This window comes from Carettochelys insculpta, chromosome 3, assembly GCF_033958435.1.
Source record: "Carettochelys insculpta isolate YL-2023 chromosome 3, ASM3395843v1, whole genome shotgun sequence".
In the NCBI taxonomy this organism is placed as follows: domain Eukaryota; kingdom Metazoa; phylum Chordata; order Testudines; family Carettochelyidae; genus Carettochelys; species Carettochelys insculpta.
This window is the reverse complement of record NC_134139.1, coordinates 4,469,738-4,495,927: the sequence shown is the minus strand read 5'-3', so window position 1 is coordinate 4,495,927 and position 26,190 is coordinate 4,469,738. Positions and strand designations below refer to the sequence as shown.

At 42.1% G+C, this 26,190-nt stretch overlaps 1 protein-coding gene across 1 annotated transcript in view; it reads left to right on the top strand.

Annotated features, from left to right (window-relative positions):
• The window catches only part of SOS1 (SOS Ras/Rac guanine nucleotide exchange factor 1), a 90,267-nt gene that overhangs the window by 47,105 nt on the left and 16,972 nt on the right, over positions 1-26,190 (top strand). The window contains exons 9-14 of the mRNA XM_074989287.1: positions 3,124-3,251; positions 4,174-4,829; positions 12,849-12,930; positions 16,616-16,738; positions 18,640-18,743; positions 25,816-26,038. Coding sequence (XP_074845388.1) covers positions 3,124-3,251; positions 4,174-4,829; positions 12,849-12,930; positions 16,616-16,738; positions 18,640-18,743; positions 25,816-26,038 — 1,316 coding nt within the window. The remainder of the gene's footprint in view (positions 1-3,123; positions 3,252-4,173; positions 4,830-12,848; positions 12,931-16,615; positions 16,739-18,639; positions 18,744-25,815; positions 26,039-26,190) is intronic.

The window sequence follows — 26,190 nt, the reverse complement described above, 5'->3', positions numbered from 1 at the left end:
ACATCTCCTGGGGACATACAAAATCAAACTGTCAGAGCTTGGCAGTTGACCCCCTGTACTCATTATTGCAAGGAGTAAGGGAGGTCCACATGAGAATTTCTGCTGTCAACCTCCCATTGTGAGGAGAGCCAGTTAAATTGGTCCTTGATACGTTGATTCTAGTTACGCAATTATCACAACTGGAATTGCATATTTAGGATCTACTTCCAGCTCTATTGTAGACTTGGCCTAAGTATTTTATCTGTCACTGCTGCTTCTCTTACACCAACACGCATAGGTTCAAGGACCTGTTTTTCATTTTCCATGGTCTGCAACCCTTGTCATAAAATAACATTATGCTGTATCAAAGTCCAAGCTAACGTTCTGTATATCTCATAATTATGTGATGGAAATATCTCATTTACGTTGATACTGACCTTTCAGCAGGTCAGTCTGCGTTTTGGTATAGCCATGTGGCTGATCTTGCAGAGACCTGGTAGGTAATAGCTTTGGCTGCAGCTCAAAGATGATTATTCAGGTGAAACAGGGAATCCTATCAGAAACCTAGGCAGCAAAAGGCTGCCTTTGTTATGGGCAAGGCAGAGAACCTGCAGGGCTACAGTATAAGATTTCAGAGATACTTGTGCTGCAGTCTGTTGCATCCCAAAACTTCTCTCAGGGTGCTCGAGCTGTAATCTGTCACCGTGGAATTCTGATAAGGTCATCTATAAACTAAGCAACCTACAAGATCAAAGCCAGGTTAAGAGGTTGCTATAGGTCTGCCATATTAATGGTAGAGGATATGCTTGGAAATATCCCACTAATCGTTGACAGTGTGTTATGTCAGGACGTCAGTGTTCTCCTTGAGAGCCTTCTGGAAATACTCAGGTTGTGTTAGTTTGATGATGTACCACCTGAACACATCCTTTGTTGTGTGCCCCAGTCTCAGATCAATGGATTTGGTAGTTTTTCCATGGCAGGGGTTTAGTTTCCAAATTTCCCACCTCCAATCCCAATTGAAACCCTACATGAGTGTGGCCAGCCATGTAAGTTGAATCAGCAACCAGTTGGAATAGTTTCATTGGCCTCCTGGGCTACGTCTACACTAGCCCCAAACTTCGAAATGGCCACGCAAATGGCCATTTCGAAGTTTACTAATGAAGCGCTGAAATGCATATTCAGCACTTCATTAGCATGCGGGCGGCCGCAGCACTTTGAAATTGACGCGCCTCGCCGCCGCGCGTCTCCTCCCGACGGGGCTCCTTTTCGAAAGGACCCCGCCTACTTCGAAGTCCCCTTATTCCCATCAGCTGATGGGAATCATAATCATAATCATATTCCCATCATAATCAGCTGATGGGAATCATAATCATATTCCCATCATAATCAGCTGATGGGAATAAGGGGACTTCGAAGTAGGCGGGGTCCTTTCGAAAAGGAGCCCCGTCGGGACGAGACGCGCGGCGGCGAGGCGCGTCAATTTCGAAGTGCCGCGGCCGCCCGCATGCTAATGAAGCACTGAATATGCATTTCAGCGCTTCATTAGTAAACTTCGAAATGGCCATTTGCGTGGCCATTTCGAAGTTTGGGGCTAGTGTAGACACAGCCCTGGTGACCAGAGAAAAACTAAATTGATTCAGAAAGCTAGCCGTCCATGGGAATGTTGAAGTTGTTGCTGTCAGTATTGTTATCCACAACAGAAGATAATGAACTTGAACAGATTATGGAGAGGAGTAACTTTCCCCAGGATTTTCATACGAAGCTGGACACACTATATTTGATCCATTGTGGGAGTGGGGCACCTTTTACTTTTCAAGTTGGATGCAAACCGTGGTCACAGCATCTCCACTCTGATTCATCCTTAGGTTCATAAGGCACTGAAACCTGCCTGAGAACAAACGTGCCAAATAAACCCTTCTATTTTGTTGTGGTGGTACTTGGTGATATGTATAAGAGCTTAATGTCATATCAAATTGGATAATTATTGTTACTTATTGACAGCTGATTTATGTATTCATAAGGATAGCCATAATCTAGGAATTGCTTCCTTTGAAACCCTAACCCCTGAGAAGACTGCAGACTAAACCAGAGACACTGAAATAAAAATCTCAATTCAGATTTGTTTAGCACCATTTTTTACCCTGTTTTATCTCATCCTTGTTGCCCATCTAACAGAGGGTTGGAAGGAATCCAGCCTTCACTGTTAACATCCTCCTCTCCCCTACAACTCTCAGGCTGTGTTCCTGAAGCTTTTGGCTATGCTTCTCACTCTCCAGAGCCATGTTAAGGTGGCCAAAAAAAGGACTTAATTGCCAGAGCTGGGTATCCAATATAGGCTGCAAAAGACATCTTAATGATGTAACTACTAACCCTTTTTCAATGAAAACCAAAGTAGCTTACAGTAACAAACTGCAATTCCATCCCAGACTACACCTAATTGACAACTAAAACAAAGGAACTCCTTTATAAAAGAGGGCTTAATAAAAAAGCCCACTCTGGTACTTCTTTCTTTTTTCCTCTCAAACACAGAGAGCCTGCCCCTCCAAGTGCCTCTCACAAAGTGTAACCTCTTCCAGCCTCATTTTGTAGCCCTTCTCCTGCAGGGCCATAAAGCAATCTACCCTACTCTCAGGAAAATCATCAAGTATGTAATATGGAAGAGGCTGCATAGTGTACAAACACATTCACATCTCCAGAAAGATACACAGGCTTTCCCTTTATGTCTCGGACCCACAGAAATGTAAAACACTCAAGCATGCCCTCTCACATGTACTGTAAAATAAACAAAATTAATTTAGAAATAACCATGTTGTCCAGTTATGCCCCTGTCCAGTGAGTCCTGTCAGTGGGGGACTGTCTTTTCCATATTGCTGGTGGCGTGAGGGGCACTGCTCAAACCTGAGCTTCTTCCCTAGCACAGCTGAGTCCTTGGATCATTAAGGAACTCCTTTCTTAAAGGGGGTCATCTCCCCTAAGCATCAAAATAATGTAGATTATTCTGTGATTTAGTTAAGAAAAAGCCACGTAAACCCATCTAATGAGAACTTTTGTTCTCACTGTTAAACAAGATTATTTTTAATGTTTTCAGACATGCATATACAATCATTCTTTAACATTTTAATATCTAGTTTTCAATGTTCACAGCAACTGGAAGAAAAGAGTGAGGAGGAAGAGGATAAAGAATGTTTGAAGCAAGCAATAACAGCCCTTCTTAATCTTCAGAGTAGCATGGAACGGATATGCTCCAAAAGCCTTGCAAAGCGAAGACTTAGGTAAACGTGTTTCCATTTTTCCTGCTTTCAGCCTTCGATGCTTTGCTATAAATCCAGGGTTCCCAGTTTCCTCTCTCAGTGAACAATGAACAAAATAGTTTGTGACAAGCCTGTTTTTTCAGAGGAAGTGACATCAAAGCTAAGATAATTTGTTATTGTTTTAAAACCTTTTGGATTTGTGTGTGTCCTTGCACACAACTGGTCAAGACATCCTGAGAATCTAGTGGTAAGCAGAAAGATAAGTTGTAATTGTAGATTTTTTTTTCTTTCAAATAGTAAGCAGATTTGTAAAATTATAATTGCTAGTTTGCATTTCTTATGGGTGAACGTAGGCATTCTTGTATCGTGGAAGCATTTACGTTATCTAAACAGACTTTTGTGTGTGTACCCAGTTGAAAACCAAGCTCAAGGCTGAACCAGTAATTAATTGCAATGTTATGTATAATATAATTCAAGTAGATTTGATCGTGGTTAAAATAAATGACACTATACAGTGCTGTGTACTAGGTGTTTTTAAAAATTCTGTTCAATTCAAGACTCGTTAGATATTTTCTTGTTAATTAATGAAATTTTAAACTCTAAAATTAAATCTTTAGGCTTAGACATAAAAACATTGTACAGCTTATCTGATAACTGAGGAAGGTAGAATAAAGAGCATTCTTTAATTATGAAAATAAATTGAGAATGCATGTTAGACAGGTGAAAATGTGCTGTAACAATTTGCCTAGTTGATAACGCATAAAATGCTTATATTTAAATAAGGCACTTTGGGAATTAGCTAGCAGTTTCTCCATACTGATGCATCTGTTTCTTTGAGGGTGCATTTGCCTTCTCATTCAGAAGGGATGAGTTATTTTATCTTTTCTGAACTAATGTACTAACGAAGTATTTCCTTTTTTATGGTTACTCTTGTTCACTGAAGTGAATCTGCATGTCGGTTCTATAGTCAGCAGATGAAGGGGAAACAACTAGCAATCAAGAAAATGAATGAGATCCAGAAAAACATTGATGGTTGGGAGGGTAAAGACATTGGACAGTGCTGCAATGAGTTTATAATGGAAGGAACTCTCACACGTGTAGGTGCAAAACATGAGAGACATATATTCCTTTTTGATGGACTAATGATTTGCTGTAAGTCAAATCATGGCCAGCCAAGACTTCCTGGTGCTAGCAATGCGGAGTATCGTCTGAAAGAAAAATTTTTTATGCGAAAGGTACAAATCAATGATAAAGATGACACTAATGAATATAAACATGCCTTTGAAATTATTTTAAAAGATGAGAACAGTGTTATTTTTGCGGCTAAATCAGCAGAAGAGAAAAACAACTGGATGGCAGCATTGATATCTTTACAGTACAGAAGCACTCTGGAAAGAATGTTAGATGTAACAATGCTACAGGAAGAGAAGGAGGAACAGATGAGATTTCCAAGTCCTGAGGTTTATAGGTTTGCAGAACCAGACTCTGAGGAAAATATTGTATTTGAAGAAAACATGCAGCCCAAATCTGGAATTCCTATCATCAAGGCAGGAACTGTTGTCAAACTCATTGAGAGACTGACCTACCACATGTATGCAGGTGAGGCAGCCTTTGAGCTGTTTTAGCATATTTGAACCTATTCATTATTTTACTAAGTCCCTAATTTCTTTGCATTAAAACTTATCAGTACAAAATGAGAGGCAAAGATATTGTCATCTTTTGAGATTTTTTTCATAGAACCCCCCCCCCCCCCCCCACCCCCCCATCTGTATGAGCAGAGTCTTGATGCAGTAGTTTGGCTAAGAATACAAGATGTCTAGCATATAGTGTTTCTGTGGAAGCCTCTTTAGCTCAGTAACTAAAGAAGCTCTCTGCAGTCCCTAGTGTAACAGTGTCACAGGATGGAGAACTGAATGATAGCTTTATTATCTCTTCTGGCTCTGCCCCCAGCCTGTCTCTGCTTTGCCCTTACTCACCTCTGCACCAGTACAGACCTGTTGTGGAAAAGGCCCCACTCACATCCAGCCTTTTCTTCTTGTTTAGCAGAACCACAACTGTTCTGTTGTCATATGTGCCTTCCTTGTGGCTTAATAATATGGGTCTTGAAAAGTTTACTTAACAGTGGTGCAGTAAAATAGCTTGACACTGTATGTACTTTTTTAACAAGCATAGAAGAAAATTATAAAACCTCAACTACCCAATATACTTTACAGTGCAAAAGACATTTTGAAATAAAATTGTTTTTTTTAAAAAGATCTAGATCTCAGGAGATCTTTCTATAGCTTTATTACTGCAGAGGGAAAAATATAGGTCCCAGTCCATTGAATTCACTCTCCTACATGAGTGCTTGCATGATCAGAGCCATATGCAATGCTATTTTTTTGTATGTTCCAAGTTTGAGAGTTTCGTTGTGCTTGAACATCGTAAACTATGGTTATATGTGGAGGACCTCAGATTCAGAACGTGTTTGTGCAACCAGTTCTCTGTTTTAAAGCTACTCCCTTGAATTCAATCTGTGCCTGTGCAGGCAGCTAGTGAAACAAAAACAAAGTAAGTAGGCAAGATATAATATCAATTTAGTGCTCAGAGAGGAACAATCTTTTGTATATTTCTTGGTTTAAATGCAGTCAAATTTCACTATAAAGACTTAATCAGATTATTAAAGGAATAAAGTTAATATATTTGACATTAGGGGTTTTTAATACAAATGTCTGTACTTGATATAAGTATATGATAGTACTCATTTCTAATTACCTGGTTCTTAATATTTTATGTGCTATGTTTGCAGAAATATTAACCTGTTCTCCTGCTTACTCCTTTAAAGCTTGAAATGTGCAAATTTCCTGATGAGGATGCCTCTTCCCAAAACTGGGTTGAAAATTGGTTTGCTCATTTTTTTAATGTATGAAGTCTTGTATTTTATGAGCTAGTATACTATACAGTACAATAAATAATTGCAGATTTTTTTCACCTAATATAAAATCAATCGGATTTAGGATTCTGAGTGTATAACATGCCATTTTTAATTCTTTTTTTTAAACACGCCATTTTTAACAAGTAATTTATTTAGACAAAAGATTGGGATGCCACCCCCATCAACTATCAAAGTTATATCTTTCAGTTTTTTATAAAAAGTATTATTGAATGATACTTTGACTTTTATAATATTTAATTATTTACTTTCTTTTGGGAGCTGGGGAGAGAAAATGCCTTCTTGAAAGAGAAAAGGGATTTGTGGGATTTACTCTTCTGTTTTTTTTTTGACGGTTTCCTGATTCTGTATTGTAGATTTTTACAATCACAAGACTGACTTTACATCCTATTGGCAACAACTGATTACAGTAATAGAATTTTCCAGCACATTTGGAGAGGTTGGCTTTCACTAGGTGTAGGCCAAGGTTCAGACTAGGATTCAGTGTGAAGAGACTGATTGGATTCTGTGGCACAGATGGAGAATGTCTGTTAGGTCAGTGGTGTCCAATCTTATTACAGAAGAGAGACACACAAACCTAAACAAAATCTCGTATGGGCCAAACAGGTTCTACATGTTTTAATAAGATTTAAGGTTGCCTGTATTGATTTATGTTTTGTCAGCTTCTGTGTAGTAACTAAAACGATGTAAACATAATGACAAAACATTAATGAATGGGCTGTTAAAATATTGTATTGAAGCAGGCTGTGTAATTATGAAGTGCTTAGAGTCTGGTGGGCTGTACATTGGGCCACCCCTGTGCCAGGTCATCCGGTCCAAACCATATCAGCATGAAATTTTGCTTTAGAATATGTTTTCCGGTGTTTGTCAAATTTGAAAGTCCCAAGTAATTGCACTTGGAACACTTCCCTGAGGAGACTAATGCATCTCGCTGTGAATGTTTTTCCTCCTATTCAGTGGCATTATTTTTCCTTTCTCAATTTCATTCCATTATAACTATTGTAAATTGCTCTCCATCCCAGTACATCATGTAACTGATACATTGCACGTTGAATATTTGTGGGGGCTTACAGTTCCCGCCCCCGCTGTCTCTTAACCAAATTATAATTATTTTACTTGTTAATCTCTACTGTAAATTAATCTCTCCATGGCTCAACCAGTTACTGTTCTCTGAATGCCCTTGCATGTATAATAGTAAACTCTTTCATATCCAGCATTCTATTATCTGGAACTCTCAAATAATTGGCATTTTAACCATAAGTAAATTTTAGTTATATTTTCCATAAGAACAGTATAGTGAAAGTAAATACAAATAAATACAGCACATACATTATAAGTTTACAGTGCACAGTACCACTGTTGGTAAATAAAGTACTCTGCGTACATGTTTGTTTGTTTGTTTCTTAATATCAAATCTTGGTTTTTGTTGGTGTTATGCATTGCTAGGTATACCTTTCTATTATCCAGCATCTTTGAATATCGGGCAGCCTCCCAGTCCCGGGGCTGCCAGACATGAAAGAGTTTACAGTAATATCTTTCTAAAATGTGGCATGGAAAAATAAACATAGCGTTCCTCATGCAGTCACAGCAAAGCTATTTGTCAGTGCCATTCTCATTTGTTCATAACTGTTCAAATCTTTTAGTCTTTAGAGCTGAAATTTTATTTGTTTGGTGTTTGTCCCATGAAATTTTTGAAAGCTGGAACAAAGGCAGTTCAGCAGTGTTTGAGAGCAAAAGCATGAGCACTGAGTAGAATTGTTTTTGTGACACAGTTTTGAAAAGTTTGAATACTAAAATAAGTGAGGGAATGGAGGTAGTATTTATCAGGGCAACAATCTCAAAGGAGACACCTTTTTGAGTTTTCTAGTGGTGAATGCTTGTTATAGGCCTCTGAGATTCTCCCTTTGCACTTACACAACAATTTGATAAAAGTTATTACTAAATTAGGGAATGTTCCAAGTGTTGGTTGGATGCCCTGTTTGTATGCTTGTTTCCAGTGATCTATGAACTTTTCTTCTGAGTTCTGTCTGCCCAAAAAGCATTGACTAACTTAGCTTTGTACTGATTATATGTACTTGGTAAAGAGTGCAGTGATTTGCAGAGATGGAGGGAAGCACTCCTTCACAGTATCTTTGCTCCTATTGGCTTTATGTAATGTGCATGAGCTGAGGATATGGCTCCATTTGCTCACCTGACAGTACTAACTCAGGTGACTACAAAAGGGCATTCTGATGGTATCTAGCCAAATAATTGCAGATTATGGAATTTGTTTTTCCACCATGTATAACATTTCTGTTAAGAGAAGATTTAAAATTGTATATGCAAACTTAACTCTGGCCCTTTGTGCATATGTGTGTTCTCCATATGGTAGTGTCTGATTGCATGATCACACTTTTTCTCAAGTAGTGCAGCTGGTGCACACAAAGTCCTTTGAGTATCAGCTTTAAAGACATAACTTTGGTAGCTGTAAGCAATATTATTTATTTGTGGGTGCCTAGAAGCCATTGGAGTGGACTCAGCTCCAGTTATGCCAGGCACTGTACAAACAGAACAAAAATTTGGTATAAAACAGGCTTTTATTGTATAGATAGGCCTGCCACTGAAAGATGGCACAAATACATACATTTTACCAGTGAATTGTCAGTAACAACAGGTTGCAGCTAAATTAATTGGAAACTTAAGATGTTTAAAGTCTGAGGCAAAATCAAATATCTGCTATGGATGGGGGGGTTATAATCAAAGGTCCATAATGATTATGTCAGACTTCATTGATGTGGGGAGTGGAATTCTGCGTTTACCATAGATTGTATTAATTTAGCAGCAATAAATTTCCCACTGGCACCAGAGTGAAATCTTTGGTATGCTAGGTCCAACAGAGTAGTACTGCCAGGGAGTCAGGCATCCATCAATGGTCAGGGCCAGTGTAATGACACAGGCATCCTAGGATTCACCAGGTTTGATGGCAGCATTTTCCATGAGGCATGGTAACTCTTTGCATCATCCCTGTAATGGAACAGCCAGATAAATGGGTACATGGAGAAAATGCTGCTGATAGGAATAAGGGGATTTCAAAGTTGGAGGGGTCCTTTCAAAAAGGACCCCCATCTGGACAAGTCATGCAGGAGCGAAAAGCAGCAATTTCGAAGTGCTGTGGCCAGCGGCATGCTAATGAGGTGCGGAATATGCATTTCAGCGCCTCATTAGTAGTCTGCAAAATGGCCAGTAGCATGGCTGTTTCAAAGTTTTCTGTAAGTGTAGACGTAGCCTAAAGAAGAGAGACATTGCCCCTGAATTTGACCCCATTTGCACAAACCTGTTTGTATATGTGACTTCTCCACTCCTCCGCCCACAATTTCCTGATGTTTGTTTGTGAGTGTTAAGATTAGGGGTTCCTAGTTTTGAAAGTCCTGGTAACTTTTTTTTTATCTATAGGGCAGTGCTGTTCTATTTTAAAAGCTTTGATATGTTCAGTGTTTTGTGCGTCAGCATAGTGTCCGTTTCCTTTCTTAAGGAATTCAAGGGTGATTATTTATAAATGCTTCCAGAATAAGTTATTGTTCTTTTTTAGCTTTTTACATTGGCTGTATTGAAGGGAGAATTATCACATGAGCAGACATCCTGACTAAGTGGGGTTGTCTGTATTTGTTTTAACCTACAAATTGGTTAGTTATATATTTTACATTTTTTAAGCCTTTGGCTTTTTAGTAAGACAGCTGTAATCAGAAACTGAAAGAAAAAACATATTTGATTTGCTCTGCTTTCCTCAAATGGGGCACTGCTGCTGTGGTTCTAAAAGCTGATCTACAATTTTTCTGTAATTAACAGTAGCTGTGGCTCAGATGTTCATTAACCAGGACATTTTTAAATTATGTGGAGGCATTCTACACTTTGGCTTAAACAAAATATGTTTAGGGTACATGTGTGTTTGAGTCATAGGTAATGAGAATCATTCTGTGGAAACACAACTACTTATAGGTGAATAGTTTTTGTTCATGTTGTCTGAGTTAGGAGCTGAAAGTCAGGCATCTAAGAGAGGGGGCCTGGTTTTCACATGTGCTGACTGCTTACAACTATCATTATTTGGCATGTAAAAATTCAAGTGCTTCTAGTTATAGATGTAGACACCTGCCTTTTGGCACTCAAAATTGAAATGTTTTGCCTTTATGTGTAAAAGTGCAGTTCAACTCTGTAAAAGTGAAATTCTGCACTGAGTAAAGGGGAATCTCCTATTTTCATTAATTTCCATGACGGTCTTATTAAGGAGACAAGGTGGGTAAATTAATATTTTTTGTTGGACCAAGTTCTGTGGGTGAATGAGACAAGCTTCTGAGCTTACACAAAGCTGTTTCAGGTCTGGGAAACGTAATCAGTGTCACAGCTAAACACCAGGTGGAACAGATGAGGAGCTAATATAGGAGAGAACATTAGGAGTGACATGGACTGTTAGGATGGTGGTTGCCAACGTTGTGGTAGAAATCTGTGAGGAAGATGTACTTAACACACAAAAAACCAAAACCATCTTATTGGCTGAGGATGAACTTTTGTTTTTCGTTTTACAAAATGATCACTCCTTATGTAACCTTTTAGTCTTTGTCCTCAAAGGAAACATGCAGAACACTTGCAAAACATGATCCTGGGAACTTAAATCCATACCTTGTCCAAAAAACAAAAGTCATTGATTTAATAAGGACTATATCTGTGGCTTTGTCTACACTGGCAGTTTTGTGCACAGAACTTTTGTAAGTTGGTGTGAAAAAACCCACCTTTGGCTGACATAAGTTTCATGAGCAAGCACGCCGGTGTGGACAATGCTATGTTGTTGGAAAATGTTTTCCCACCACTTGTTGGGAGCAGTGTGTTTATGCTGGTGTGAGAGCTCTCACTGCTAAAATGTTGTGCCATATTTCCAGTATGAAGTTTTCAGACTTAAACTTCTAGCCACTGGATCCTGTTATACCTTTGTCCGCTAGACTGAAGAGCCCTCTTATCAAATTTCTGTTCCTATTGCAGGACTCCTGACAGACTTTGCCAAGCCCTGGGCAATGTGTGGGGAGGTCAGCTCCAGGCCCTGCAGAAGGGGTGGGGCAAGGAGCAGCAACCCCTCATTTCTGCTGGAGCTCCAGAAGCGATTTAAGACCCTGGGCCCTTTTAAATCACCAGGCCACAGGGCAACTTGCCCCTTGCTTGTCCCCCGCCCACCTTGGCAGGCCTTTTCCACTGTAGATATTTTCAGCCTGTGATAGTAACCCAAATTTCTCTTGGATCAACTAAGTAGAGCTCTTTGAATATCTCAATATGTGATATGTTTTCCAACTCTTTAGTTGTTCATGTGGTTTTTCTCTGAACCCTCTCTAATTTTTCAGCATTTTTTCTTGATGTGTAGATACACTGTTCCAGCATGGTCACACCAGTGATGAAACATCTGGTACTGGTCACTGTCAAAGATAGTGTACTAGATAGATGACTCACTCATAACATGGCGTGTATTTATGTAAATCAGTGGTTCCCAAACTTTTTGGCATCACGCCCCCCTTTTGATTTTTAAGAAACCCTCATGCCCTCCCACCTCTTCTTTACCATCATCCAACCCCCGTTTTCACAAAAAATTCAATTCATAATTTAAAATAAACACAAAACCTGAGCCCCATGCCAGCCACCAGAGGTGACCACAATAGCCGCCTGCCTGCCTGCCTGAGCCCTGTGCTGCCAGAACCGCCCGCTTGAGCCCTGAGCCAGTGGGGCCAGCCACCCATCCACCTGCTAGCCACCTGGGCCAGCTGCCTGCTCGTCCACCCACCAGCCACCTGCCCCAGCTGTGAGCCAGCTGCCCATCCAAGCCCCACACTGCCAGGGCCAGCTGCCTGTCTGCCATCCTGAGCTACCCAAGCCCCATGTTGCTGGGCCAGCCACCAGCCTGAGCTGCCTGAACCTGAGATGCTGGGGCCAGCTGCCGAAGTATCGTGAATCCCACAAGCCAGCCGGCCAGCCGAGCCTTGCAAGCCCTGTGAGCTGCCCACTTGAGCCCATGCCATCCCACAAAGCCAGGCACCACCAGCCCCCCGCTCTTATCCCATCTCCATCTCCCTCACCCGAGCCAGGCACTCCAAGCCCCACATCTAACCCCATCCTCCTTGTCCCACAACCCCCACTCATTTATCTTTGCAGAAGGCAGCTAGCTCCACGTGAGTCTTCGCTGGCTGTTTACTTTTTATAGCAGCTGCGCCAGGTCACCCATATAAAATGTCAAAGGCCAGCTCTTTCTTCAGATGAGGGGAATGATGCAAGGGGGCTGGGTCACATCATACCCCCCATGGAATTGCTTGATGCCCACGCAGGGGGGCACGCCCCCCAGTTTGGGAAACCATGGTCTAAATGTACTATGTGCAACCTTGGATGAATTTTTCCAGTTATTCTCTTAATTGAAGGCGAAAAATGACTTTCTGTAATTATTGACACAGTTGAAATTGATTTGATCCATTGCGCCTCATATTGCCACACTGAAAAGTTCCAAATTGTCACTAAAATAACAAGGAAAAGTTGAATGTACGGTATAGCAGGTGTCAATGGTCTGAGTCTTTTCATGTACACTTAATTTTAATGAGAACAATTCATTTTAAATCTTTTTGCGTTAAAATTAGAGAATTTGTTGAAATCAGTTTTTAATGCAACTAATTTGTGTGTCCTAGACCCAAATTTTGTTCGGACATTTCTCACAACATACCGATCCTTTTGCAAACCTCAAGAATTATTGAGTCTTCTGATAGAAAGGTATGTGACTTTTTTTAAATTCTTTGAAGTGCATCCTGTGGTAGTGCATATCAGAAAGGCTCTTCATGTCTTTCTTTTAATATGGAGTAGGATAAAAAATTGCTTATTTTAAAATTTAGCTGTTTTAAAAAGATGGCTTTGATTTTGTCTCTGGTCTTTTAAAAGTTTTCAAACCCAAGAGATTGCTCTTCAGTGTAAATTGATATCGTTCTGTTGAAGTCAATGAAGTTATGCTGAGCTACACCAGATGACACTCTTGTCCCGGAAGATTTTGTACATACTGTGGCTGTTACGCTGTCCTCTGTGTTGTTCATGTACTGGCATAAAATATATTATTTATTATTTCACATATAGTAAGCGTGTGGGTAAGTGTAAGGCAATGCACATTGGAAAAAATAGCCCCAGCTATACTTACAATGTGATGGGGGCTAATTTAGTTGTAACTAAAGAGATCTTGGAGTTATTGTGGATAGTTCCTTGAAAACATCCACGCAGTGTGCAGAGGCAGTCAAAAAGGCAAAGAGGATGTTAAGTGTTATTAAAAAAGGGATAGAAAATAAGACACGGAGTATCTTACTGCCCCTATGTAAATCTATGGTACGCTACATCTTGAATGGTGTGTACGGATGTGGTCTCCTCATCTTAAAAAAAAAAATCTACAAATATCTAAAAAAATATCCTGGCACTGGAGAAGGTTACTAGAGGCCCAACTTAAATGTATACCCCAAATAAAAAAACACAGTAAGAGACCTAACAAAGAACCACCATGGCTAAACAGCCATGTTAAAAAGGCAGTGAGAGAGAAAAGGGCAGCTTTTAAAAAGTGGAAGTCAAATCCTAGTGAGGAAAATAGAAAGGAACATAAACACTCCCAAATTAAGTGTCATAATGTAGTAAGAAAAGCCAAAAAAGATTTTGAGGAACAGCTAGCCAAAAATTCAAAAAACGATAGTAAAATGTTTTTTAAATACATTAGAAGCAGGAAGCCCGCTAAAAAAGCAGTGGGGCCCTTGGATGATAAAGATATAAAAGGAGCGATCAAGGAAGACAGTGCCATTGTGGAGCGATTAAATGATTTCTTTGCTTCAGTCTTCACGGCTGAGGATGTTACAGAGGTTCCTAAATCTGAGCCAGCCTTTTTAGGTGACAGATCTGAGGAACTCACTCAGATTGAAGTGACATTAGAGGAGGTTTTGGAATTAATTGATAAGCTGAATAGTAACAAGTCTCCAGGACCAGACGGCATTCACCCAAGGGTTCTGAAAGAACTCAAATGTGAAATTGCGGAGTTATTAACAGTGGTTTGTAACCTATCCTTTAAATCCACTTTGGTACCAAATGACTGGAAGATGGCCAATATAACACCAATATTTAAAAAAGGCTCTAGAGGAGATCCTGGCAATTATAGACCGATAAGTTTAACATCAGTACCAGGCAAATTAGTAGAAACACTAGTAAAGAGTAAAATTGCAAGGCACATAGAAGAGCACGAATTGTTGGGCAAAAGTCAGCATGGTTTCTGCAGAGGGAAGTCGTGTCTAACTAATCTATTAGAATTCTTTGAAGGGGTTAATAAACATGCGGACAAGGGGCACCCAGTGGACATAATATACCTAGGTTTCCAGAAAGCCTTTGACACGGTCCCACACCAAAGGCTTTTATGTAAATTAGGTGGTCATGGGATAGGAGGAAAGGTCCTTTCATGGATCGGGAATTGGTTAAAAGACAGAAAACAAAGGGTGGGAATAAATGGTAAATTTTCACAATGGAGGAGGGTAACTAGTGGTGTTCCCCAGGGGTCAGTCCTGGGACCGATCCTGTTCAACTTGTTCATCAATGATCTAGAAAATGAGGTAAGCAGTGAGGTGGCAAAGTTTGCAGATGACACCAAGTTGTTCAGGACAGTCAAAAGCAAAAGGGATTGTGAAGAACTACAAAAAGATCTCAGCAAACTGAGTGATTGGGCAGCAAAATGGCAAATGGAATTTAATGTGGATAAGTGTAAGGTAATGCATGTTGGAAAAAATAACCCAAATTACACGTACTACATGATGGGGTCAAATTTAGCTACGACAGATCAGGAAAGGGATCTTGGAGTTATAGTGGATAGTTCTCTGAAGACATCCACGCAGTGTGCAGCGGCAGTTAGTAAGGCAAATAGGATGTTAGGAATTATTAAAAAAGGGATCGATAATAAGACAAAAGATATCATACTTCCCCTATATAAAACTATGGTACGCCCACATCTTGAGTACTGCGTGCAGATGTGGTCTCCTCACCTCAAAAAAGATATATTGGCATTAGAAAAGGTTCAGAAAAGGGCGACTAAGATGATTAGGGGCTTGGAAAGGGTCCCATATGGGGAGAGGCTAGAGAGACTGGGACTTTTCAGTTTGGAAAAGAGGCGATTGAGGGGCGATATGATAGAGGTATATAAAATCATGAATGGTGTGGAGAAAGTGAATATAGAAAAATTATTTACCTTTTCCCATAATACAAGAACTAGGGGACACGAAATGAAATTGATGGGTAGTAGGTTCAAAACTAATAAAAGGAAATTTTTCTTCACACAGCGCACAGTCAACCTGTGGAACTCCTTGCCCGAGGAGGCTGTGAAGGCCAGGACTCTATTAGGGTTTAAAAAAGAGCTTGATAAATTTTTGCAGGTTAGGTCCATAAATGGCTATTAGCCAGGGATAAAGTATGGTGCCCTAGCCTTCATAACAAGGGCAGGAGATGGATGGCAGGAGATAAATCACTTGATCATTGTCTTCTGTTCTCCTTCTCTGGGGCACCTGGCATTGGCCACCGTCGGCAGATGGGATGCTGGGCTGGATGGACCTTTGGTCTGACCCAGTATGGCCGTTCTTATGTAAGGTTCAGAAAGGTGCAACTGAAATGTTTAAGGGCTTGGAACAGGTCCCATATGAGGAGAGGCTAAAAAGATTGGGACTTTTCAGTTCAGAAAAGAAGAGACTGAGGGGGGACATGGTAGAAGTATATAAAATTATGACAGGTGTGAAGAGGGTGAATAAGGAGAAGTTATTTACTTGTGCCCATAATACAAGTACTAGAGGACACCAAATGAAATTAATGGGTAGCAGGTTTAAAACTAATAAAAGAAAGTTCTTTTTCACTCCGTGCATAGTTAACCTGTGGGACTCCTTTCCAGAGGAGACTGTGAAGGCTAGGACTGTAACAGAATTTGAGAAAGAGCTAGATAAATTCATGGAGGTTAGGTCCATAAAAGGCTATTAGCCAAGGGTAGGAATGGTGTTCCTGGCCTCTGATTGTCAGAGGCTGGATGGCAGGAGACAAATCGCTTGATCATTGTCTTTGGTCCACTCCCTCTGGGGCACCTGGTACTGGCCACTGTTGGCAGACAGGCTACTGGGCTGGATGGACCTTTGGTCTGACCCAGTATGGCCATTCTTATGTTCTAAGTGGTTGCTCTATGCTTAATAACTGGTCCGGGCCTGGTTTAATGGAAACCCTCTAAACTTTTTGACTAGCTGGGGAGAGGCTTCCACATTGTGGAAGCAGAAGTATCTTTGATAGACTCAAACAGTTAATAGTTTTGTTAGTGCATGCTCTGAAAAAGTTTAATGCAACAAAACACTGGTTCCTGTTTATGTTATTTAAAAGAATTTAAAGAGTTAGACTTTTACTGTTTGTCGCATGGTAGGTTTGAAATTCCAGAGCCTGAGCCAACAGAAGCTGATCGCATAGCAATGGAAAATGGAGACCAGCCTCTTAGTGCAGAGTTGAAACGATTTAGGAAAGAATATATACAACCTGTACAGCTGCGGTGAGTATTCGAGAAATGCATATAAAACATTTCCTTTGTAGAATGCCTCTGCAGATTTCCCCAAGGAGTCTCTTACGAACCACAGAGCTACTGATGATAGTAAAGCTGTGAGGGAGCACAGCTAGTAACACATCCTCAGTTTCATTGATTTGGTTTACAAAACAGTTCTAGAAGCATAAACCTCTTTCTTTAAGTTGATATTTCATTGGATAATAGCCAGAAAAAGTGATTTTTTTTCAGAGAGTGTTCTTTCTCTATTGTTTGTGCAGATGCACATTGATCCCTCCCACCTTCTCTCTACTTTGGAATCCTCCTGAGGTCTCTCTGAGGCTATGTCTCCACTCAAAAAATTAAAGCACTGCTGTGGCACCACAGTAATCCCTCAAAATATACAATTTCAGGTTGTGCTTAACTCACATTAATTTCAAGCACTCCCCCCAGCCCTGGCTCAACCCCTGCAGTCCCAGTTCAACACACAGACACACGCACACACCTGCGCGGCTCTGGCTCACCCTCAGCCCTCCCAGCCCCACGCCTCCAGTTCAACACGCGCACGCACTTCCATGCGGCTCCGGCTCTCTCACACGCGCCCCCTGTGCACACAGCTCCGGCTCATCCTCGGCCCCGCCTGGCCCCTGTTCAACACACACATGAGCCTCGGTGCATCACTGATTCAAACCCCCCTGGCCCCAGTTCACCCCCACCCTGCTCCAGCTTAACCCCTGGACAGGGCTGTGCAGTCCCCCACCTCCCCCCACCCATCCTGCAGCCCTAAGCCACCCCAGGCTTAAACCCCCTGTTCCCCTCTCACAGCCCCAACCCACCACCAGGCTTATCCCAACTGTCCCCCCCAACCCCAGGACTTACCTTTCAAAAGAAGCTCCAGGTGCTCCTGCTGCTTCCCTGGCTGCAGAAGGGCCATTCCTCCAGGGAGAAAACCCGCCACCTGACTTGCATTAAATTCAAGTTACGTGAAGGTGTGTGGGAATGTTCACGGCATGAGCACTGGGAGTGAGCTCTCCTGGCACACTGTTTAGACCACCTAAATAAGAGACATAGCTTCCAGAGCTGAATCCCGTTTACACTGGGGCGTCACATCACTGTAACTTGCTTCACTTCAGCACGTTTTTTCACACCCCTGAGTGAGAAAATTTCAGGAGATGTGGCTGTGAATACAGATTTTGTATCTACTCAGGTCTCTAAGTGTAGACTTAGTTGAACTGGCAAAATTGCACTTTTGCCTCTGTAGCTTGTTTCACTCAGGGAGCTATTATAAGCTATGCTAGCAAAATCTCAGCTTTGCCAGTAAAGGCTAAGTCTATATTAGGCAAATAAGTCGATTTCAGATATGCAGTTCTGGCTACGGCATTTGCATAGCTAGAATTGACGTATTGGAATTGATTTATTTCCCTAGTGAAGACATAGCATCTATAATCTCATGTCGACCTCTCTTACTCCATGCGATAACGTGGAGTACAGGGATCAATTGCCGACCCCAGAGAAATCGGTTTTGAACGTCGGGTACTTAATATAGACAAAGCCCTAAGGTGCTTCCGCTCTACTGGTGGTTTCTCAGGGTAGTGTATTGCTATATCTATGTCAGCAAAGCACTCCTGATTTAGATAACACCTAAATAAGCAGAATTGTTTTCTGACAGCATTATTCAAATATATAAACATATATAAGGCAAGAACTCTCACAAAAGAATGTTTGTAGAATTTTTGATGTGAAATTAAGGCTGTATCTTAACTGCAACTGATCCCTTGGTTCATTTTTCTTTGTCTAATTCGTATGTAGCACCTAGAGCTTCTATGTGAGCCCTGGCAATAGCGACACCAGACATAGACTAACAGCCTGTCTCTTCCCTGGAAGAGCTCATAATCTCTCATTTAACTTTGTAGAGTATTAAATGTATGCCGACACTGGGTAGAACACCACTTCTATGACTTTGAGAGAGATGTAGATCTTTTGCACCGATTGGAAGAATTCATTGCAACAGTAAGAGGTATTTATGATTGTAGATATGTCAGCATATTAAAACATGTCCCATGTTAGACATCCGTGTTATGTAAAGATGCTTCCTTATGGTCAGTGGATTAAGAAAAATGAAACATTTTGTGTATATGATGATTTCTGCTAACCGCTGCTTATCTTGAAAAAAGACCTTTGTTTAAAATACGAAATTGTTTTCACGTCCAAAAATATGGTGTCTGTTCAGAAAGATATGATCCATGTTGCTTAACTTTGATGGCCAAAATATTATTCCAGTTATATTGAAAATGAATTGATATAACTGAAAATTGCCAGCAACTGAGTGGTTAGTTTTGAAGGCAAAACAAATTAGTCTTTGGTCACCTGTTCATTGAGTGAAGGCCCTTAAGCTGTATTTTGAGTAACTTTGCATAAAAGTTTGAGGGAGAAAATAGGGTACTGTAGAGCAAGGATTCTCAGGCTATTTCACAGCGTGAACCACATATTGAGAGGTTATCACATAGGCTGCTTCCTCTTCAGTTCATAATTGTGCTGCAAGCCTTCCCCTATCATTTTTAATAGTGAAGTATCCCTGTGGCAGCTACAGCAGTTGCATCCAGGAAAGTGTTATATTCAGGCCTTTTTTGTGCCAGTACAGAGAACTGGCACCTCCACAGCCCCAGCTGCGGGGGTCTCCATGGCTGGGAGCCACCTGGGGCCTGGACCCAGCCCAGCTGGGGAAAACCCAGCAGCCCCAGGGCTATGAGCCAGCCGGGGCAGCACCTCCAACCCCAGGAACCTGGCTGGGGGACCCTGGCAGCCCCAGAGTGAAGAGCCCATACGGAGTGTGGAGTACAGCCCTGGGATGGTAGCTGGCTTGGGACATGGAGCCCCACCAGCAGCTCCCATCCCGTGGACCTGACTTGGTCGGGGGAACCCCAGCAGCCCCAAGGACAGGAGCCACGTGGGGCATGGAGCCCCAACTGTGGGAACCCTTTTCTTACAAAAACAACAACAACAAAAAAACACTGGTTATGTCAGAAAAGTATTAAATATATATTGAGCAGCTGGAAACAGGAAAAGAATAAGCACCAAATGACCAGTCCCCTGTGAACTATGTGGACTGTCTGCAAATAAGGTGAACTGACAGGTTTGGAAATCGTTGATCTTGTAAACAGAGCATAAGACTACGATGCGGGAGTTCTTTGCAGCTAATGTCTAGGCCAGGTGCCAAATTTGCAGAGCCTTTAAGCCCCAAACGAAAAGGGACAGGAAGGTGAGATTGTTACTGCCTCATAGGAATGGCACTGTGTCCATCTTCAGAGCTTTCCTGCCCAGAATGGGCACAACCCTTTACTTTTATTAGAAGTTCTGTTCTGGACATTGTGCAGTTTCAGTAGCCGTCTTCCTCCGTAGCACCAGGAGACATACCTTTCTGAGTTTCCTAATGATGAACAGTTGTTATAGGCCTCTGAGATTCTCCCTTCGCACTTATACAGTCATTTGATACATGTTTTTAATAAACTAGGGAATGTTCCAAGTGTTGGTTGGATGCCCTGTTTGTATGCTTGTTTCCAGTGAGCTATGAACTTTTCTTCTGAGTTCAGTCTGCCCCAAAAGCATTGACTAACTTAGCTTTGTACTGAATATGTATGTACTTTGTAAAGAGTGAAGTGATTTCCACCTTCTAAAAGATTGAAGTCCCCACCTTGGCCAACAAGCAGGCTGGGGAACAGGAAAGAACTTTCTAGATGATGTTTCCTGGTACAAATACCACGTTAGGCAGGGTCGTTGGCTCCACTACAGCTGTTTCTGAGACAGACCGCTGCTGGAGCATCATCACAACCATTGGGGGCAACTTTTTCAGTGCAGCAGTAAAGGAGCCTCCCTCTGCAATTCGTGCCAGAGGTTTAAGATGCAGCACACGGTCTCCTGTGTCTGTCAGGTCCATTTTCATCAGTGATTCAGGAAGCTTCTTGTCTGGCACTTATGAACGCTCATTCTGACATACCTTCAGGTGGGGTTGGTACTGTGGGCACTTTGAGACCAGCCTAAATCTGCTTGCAGGGTGAGAAGAAACAAGTGTAGTATGCCTTCTTTGGTACCATCCTGAGTCTCACCAGTACTTCTTGACACTAAGATACTGCTTCTCCCTGATCAGGGGACTTGGATTTATATCTGAATCATAACTCTTCTCTCCTCCTTGATATGCTGCTGACATTCTGTATCAGTCAGAGGGCATGGAGCTGTGATTGGGAAGAAGTTGAGGCCCTAAACCCTACCATATTAAAACCCAGGAAGATTCCTTCTTGCCACCAGATTCTATCTGCACTCTCATCCCCACCAGATGCCCAAGCAGTGGTTAGGAGAGGTCACTGAGGAATGCAGGGAAGAGGTCAGATACAGTAACATTTTGGGCACTGAAGAAAAACAAACTGCCCCAGGTGGTTCCTCCAGTGGAATTGTGAGGGGAGGCTTCACCTCAGTCACCTGTGGTTCTCCCTCTTCATCACCTGATGATACGGTGGTGTCTGATGTGTCCTTGCCTGTCCAGAATGGTAACAGGACCTATCAGGACCTGTTGAAGAGAGTTGCTTCCTCCCTGGAATTATAAGCAGAAGTAGTTCAGGTAAGCACGCATAGATTGGTGGACATTTTGGTGGTCAGTAAGACCCTCCTGAATGGCTTTCTCCATAAATGAGGCTACTGTGGAACCCACAGATGTATTGTGGCAAACGCCTTCTTCATTCCAATCTGCAAACAGTAGACTGAGAGAAGGTCTTAAACTCTCTCAACTGATGAGTGTATGCAGCCTATGTATGTGTGAGAATTCCTTTTGTTTCTCTACATTCAATTCAGCTTCTGGTTATAAAGCCTTTTCCCTTCATTGGGGAGCCCACCTCTGGAGTCTGTGGACTCAGGGTCTCTGGTCTGACCAAGAGATAGTTGTCCACATAAATGAGAGGTTGTTGAGAGCCCTCCACTTGGCTTGTCATGCTTTCCTTCCCCATAGAAAAGGAAAATAATTCCTGGTTCTTATGCACTGTACAGCAGCAATGCCTGTGTGAACAGATCTGAAGGGACCAGATCAAATCTTCTGTGCAAAGGGGCAATACATCTTCTGGAGTCTTGTGTTAACTACGATTCATTTAAAATACCTTGTGGACATTCAGAACACTTTTAGCAGATTGTTTGAGCAGGTCTTTCACCAGTTGCCACGAACAGTTTTACAGCCAGATACAGTAAGTTATTGTTCAAGCAAAAGGTTCCCCATGTTGACCTGTTCGCAACTCACCACAACTGAAAGCAGCAGTTTTCTTTGAGTGGGTCACAATCCAGGTTCCCTGAGTGATATTTTCCTGATACTCTGAAGGACATACTCAGGTATGCTTACCCTCTGGTTCCCCTCCTCCTGAGTATTGTTAAAAATCAGGCAGGATCATGGTCATAGAATTGTCAACACCTTTGTGGCTTTGTCGAAGTTGGTTCTCCACTCTGCTGAGGATCTCAACCTGAGCTCCACTGACATAACCTTGAGGACCAGAAGTGATCTCTCAGAACCATGTCATCTCCTTCATGCCAACCAGTGACTTTTCATCTTATGGTCTTGATGCTCCAGGGCAAGTGCCTCAGGAGGTCTGTCCAATGCATGTACAAAACATTTCTAATAGTAGGAAATCTTCTAGTACTGCACTTACCTCTTGAAAGCAGTTCTTCTTTTGATTTCAGCAGAAAGTTTTCTCCACTCTGGAGTGAATACACCATATCCTGGACTATGTTCCAGATGAAGCATCAAGGCCTCTTAATTAGCTCCATCAGGTTCACGTAGCAGCTATGTCCATTTTCGATCCTCCAATTGCAGATCACATTGTATTCTCCAAACCAATATTGCTCAGGTTCTTAAAAGGTCTAGACCATGGGTGTCCAACCTTTTGGCTTGCCTAGGCCGCATTGAGTGAAGATAGTCTTGGGCCGTGTACAAAATATATAATATAGTTAATGTATATAAATCACATGTTAAAAGTTTACGATCTTGTGGGGCCGCATTACTAGCTGTCCCGGGCCGCATGTGGCCCGCAGGCCGCAGGTTGGACACGCCTGGTCTAGACCATTTATTCCCGCAAATGGTGCATCCCATCCCTCCTTCAGACTTGAATCTGGTGTTATCAAGGCTTTTGATCTGTTGGGTACCTGCTCATTACTTCATCTTTTAATATAACTGAGCTTGTTGGTGACAATTCTGTCTCCGTGGAGAGTAGGAAAATTGGAAGCCCTGGTGTCTGACCCACCTTATGCAATCTTTACAAAATGTCGTCCATCGTCGTCAACAGCCACCACCACCACCCTGGGCACAGCGGCTGTTGATTCCTTCCATCTTTCCCTGTCCAATGTGGAGTGGCTTAATTTCTGTAGACTAACTCTGCACCAATCTGCTATATCATCTACCCATTCTTGTGGGGTCTGCCTCTCCTATTCAAACCATCCATTATGCTGAATACCTGGGTCTTGATTTTTCATTCATTGTTCATTCTGCAGATATGCCCAAACAGCTGTAACTTGCATTGTCCAACCTTTTGCAGTAGGTTCTCTTTCGGCTGTATGTGCCCATATCCAAAATTTCTGACCAAAGTAATCTCTTTTCAATATCCGTCAACCAATATGAGTTTCATTCTCGTAAGGATAAGAAGAGATTCCATGCACTGGCTATCAGGAGAGCATTAGCTTTCTCCTTGGAAAGGGCTGAACAGCTTAGATTGTCTTCAGACAATCTGGCTGTGGTAGTCACAGATCATTTGAAAGATCCTCATTTCAAAGAATATCAGTGTGGATGTCCAGTTGCGCTACAACACATTTTAGGTCTGCCAAGCACAGTGGTGGCACATTCAACAAGATAACAAGCAGCATCTGAGATTACGCACACATGAAGTGGAAGGAACATGGTCAGTGTATATGGAGGAACAGTAGTTACAGAAGAGGTTTGTAACTGTTTTTTCCACAGTCCAGTTTTACCTTCAGTTGCATATGTGAAGCTCCTATTAATTCACAAAATCACGGGGCTGGAAGGGATGTCAGGAGGTCATCTAGTCCAGCCCCCTGCTTCAGGCAGGATCAACCCCCACTAAGTCATCCCAGCCAGGACCTTGTCCAGCCAGGACTTAAAAACCTAAAGGGATGGAGAATCCACCACCTCTCTGGGCAACGCATTCCAATGCTTCACCACCCGCCTGGTGAAGTAGTTTTTCCTAATATCTAACCTACACCTTTCCCTCTTCAACTTCTGACTATTACTCCTTGTTCTGCCATCTGACACCACTGAGAACAGTTTCTCACCCTCATTTTCAGAGCTCCCCTTCAGGAAGTTGAAGGCTGCTATTAAATCACCCCTAAGTCGTCTTTTCTGTAAACTAAACAAGCCCAAATCCCTCAGTCTATCCTCATAGGTCTTGTGCTCCAGACCCTTAATCATTTTTGTTGCCCTTTGGTGAAGCTGCTCCAACAAATCCACATCCTTTTTATACTGGGGGTCCCAAAACTGGACACACTATTCCAGATGTGGCCTCACCAGTGCCGAATAAAGAGGAATAACTACTTCTCTAGATCTGCTCGAAATGCTCCTCCTGATGCACCCTAGTATGCCGTTAGCCTTCTTGGCTACAAGGGCACATTGTTTACTCATATCCAGTCTTTCATCCACCATAATCCCTAGGTCCCTTTCCATCGTACTGCTGCTGAGCCAGTCGGTCCCCAGCCTGTAACTATGTTTGGGATTCTTCCGCCCCAGGTGCAGGACTCTACACTTCTCCTTATTGAACCGCATCAGATTTCTTTTGGCCCAGTCCTCCAATTTATCCAGGTCCCTCTGGATTTTCTCTCTACCCTCCAATGTATCTACCTCTCCCCCTAGTTTTGTGTCATCCACAAACTTGCTGAGGGTGCAGTCCAGTCCCTCATCCAGGTCATTAATAAAGATGTTGAATAACACCAGCCCCAGAACCGAGCCTTGCGGCACTCCGTTTGAAACAGACCGCCATCCAGATATTGAGCCATTGACCACTACCCACTGGGCCCAACCATCATGCCAGCCTTCTCTCCATCTTCTAGTCCAAGGATCCAATCCATATTTCCTTAACTTATGGACAAGAATGTTGTGGCAGACCATATCAAAAGCCTTGCTGAAGTCAAGGTATATCACATCCACTGACTTCTCCATGTCCACAGAGCTTGTTACCTCATCATAGAAGCTAATCAGATTGGTCAGGCAGGACTTGCCCCTGGTGAATCTATGTTGGCTACTTTTGATCACTTTCCCCTCTTCCAAGTGCTCCAAAATGGATTCCTTGAGGATTCCCTCCATTATTTTCCCAGGGATTGAGGTAAGTCTGACAGGTCTATAGTTCCCTGGATCGTCCTTCTTTCCTTTTTTAAAGATGGGCACTACGTTTGCCTGCTTCCAGTCATCCAGTATGTCCCCCGATCTCCAAGAGTCTTCAAGGATAATGGCCAAAGGTTCGGTAATGACCTCTGCCAATTCCCTCAGTACCCTGGGGTGCATTAAATCCAGACCCATGGACTTGTGCACATCTAGTTTTTCTAGATAGCTCAGAACTTGTTCCTTCCCCGCAGATGGCTGCCCTCCACCTTCCCATACGGCATCATCTAGGACTGTCATGGGGAAGTTGACTTTGTCAGTGAAGACTGAGGCAGAAAAAAGCATTGAGTACTTCAGCTTTTCCTGCATCATCTGTCACTAGGTTGCCTCCCTCATCCAGTAATGGCCCCACACCTTCTCTGATAACCTGTTTATTGTTCACATACCTGTAGAAACCCTTCTTGTTACTCTTCACATCAGAAGGAATTATTTATGTGGTACTACCAGGATGACTGGGCTCACACCACGATTTCTAGCTTTCACTGCTTGGCTTTGTGTGAGCAAAACCCTGCTGTGCTTGTTTGCCTTTTTGTAAATTTAGGAGAATGCTTACTTACCTCAGAGTATTGGGGCATAGGGTTTGTAAAGTGAGGATTTCAAAAATGACATTGGCCTCTTTGGAGAAACATAGAGTTAAAAAGGTTAAATAAATGTTAATGATGTCTCCTTATTTCAGGTAAAGCCATGAAGAAATGGGTTGAGTCGATCACAAAAATAATCTACCGGAAAAAGCAGGCACAAGCTATTGGGCCAAGCCACAATATTACTTTTGAAAGCTCACCTCCTGCAATTGAGTGGCATATAAGCAAGCAAGGACAGCCAGAAACTTTTGACTTGCTCACTTTGCACCCAATAGAAATTGCTCGACAGCTCACTTTACTCGAGTCAGATCTTTACAGGTATTTTCACTTGGCTGAAAAACTGAGTGCACAATAGTACATTATTACACAAACTCCAGATTTCCCCAAATTGCTTTTACAGGTCCTCTGTACTTTTCCCCTTGACATATGTGGTGTGCTTGATCATTAAGCATGCAAAAGAGGATTCTGAC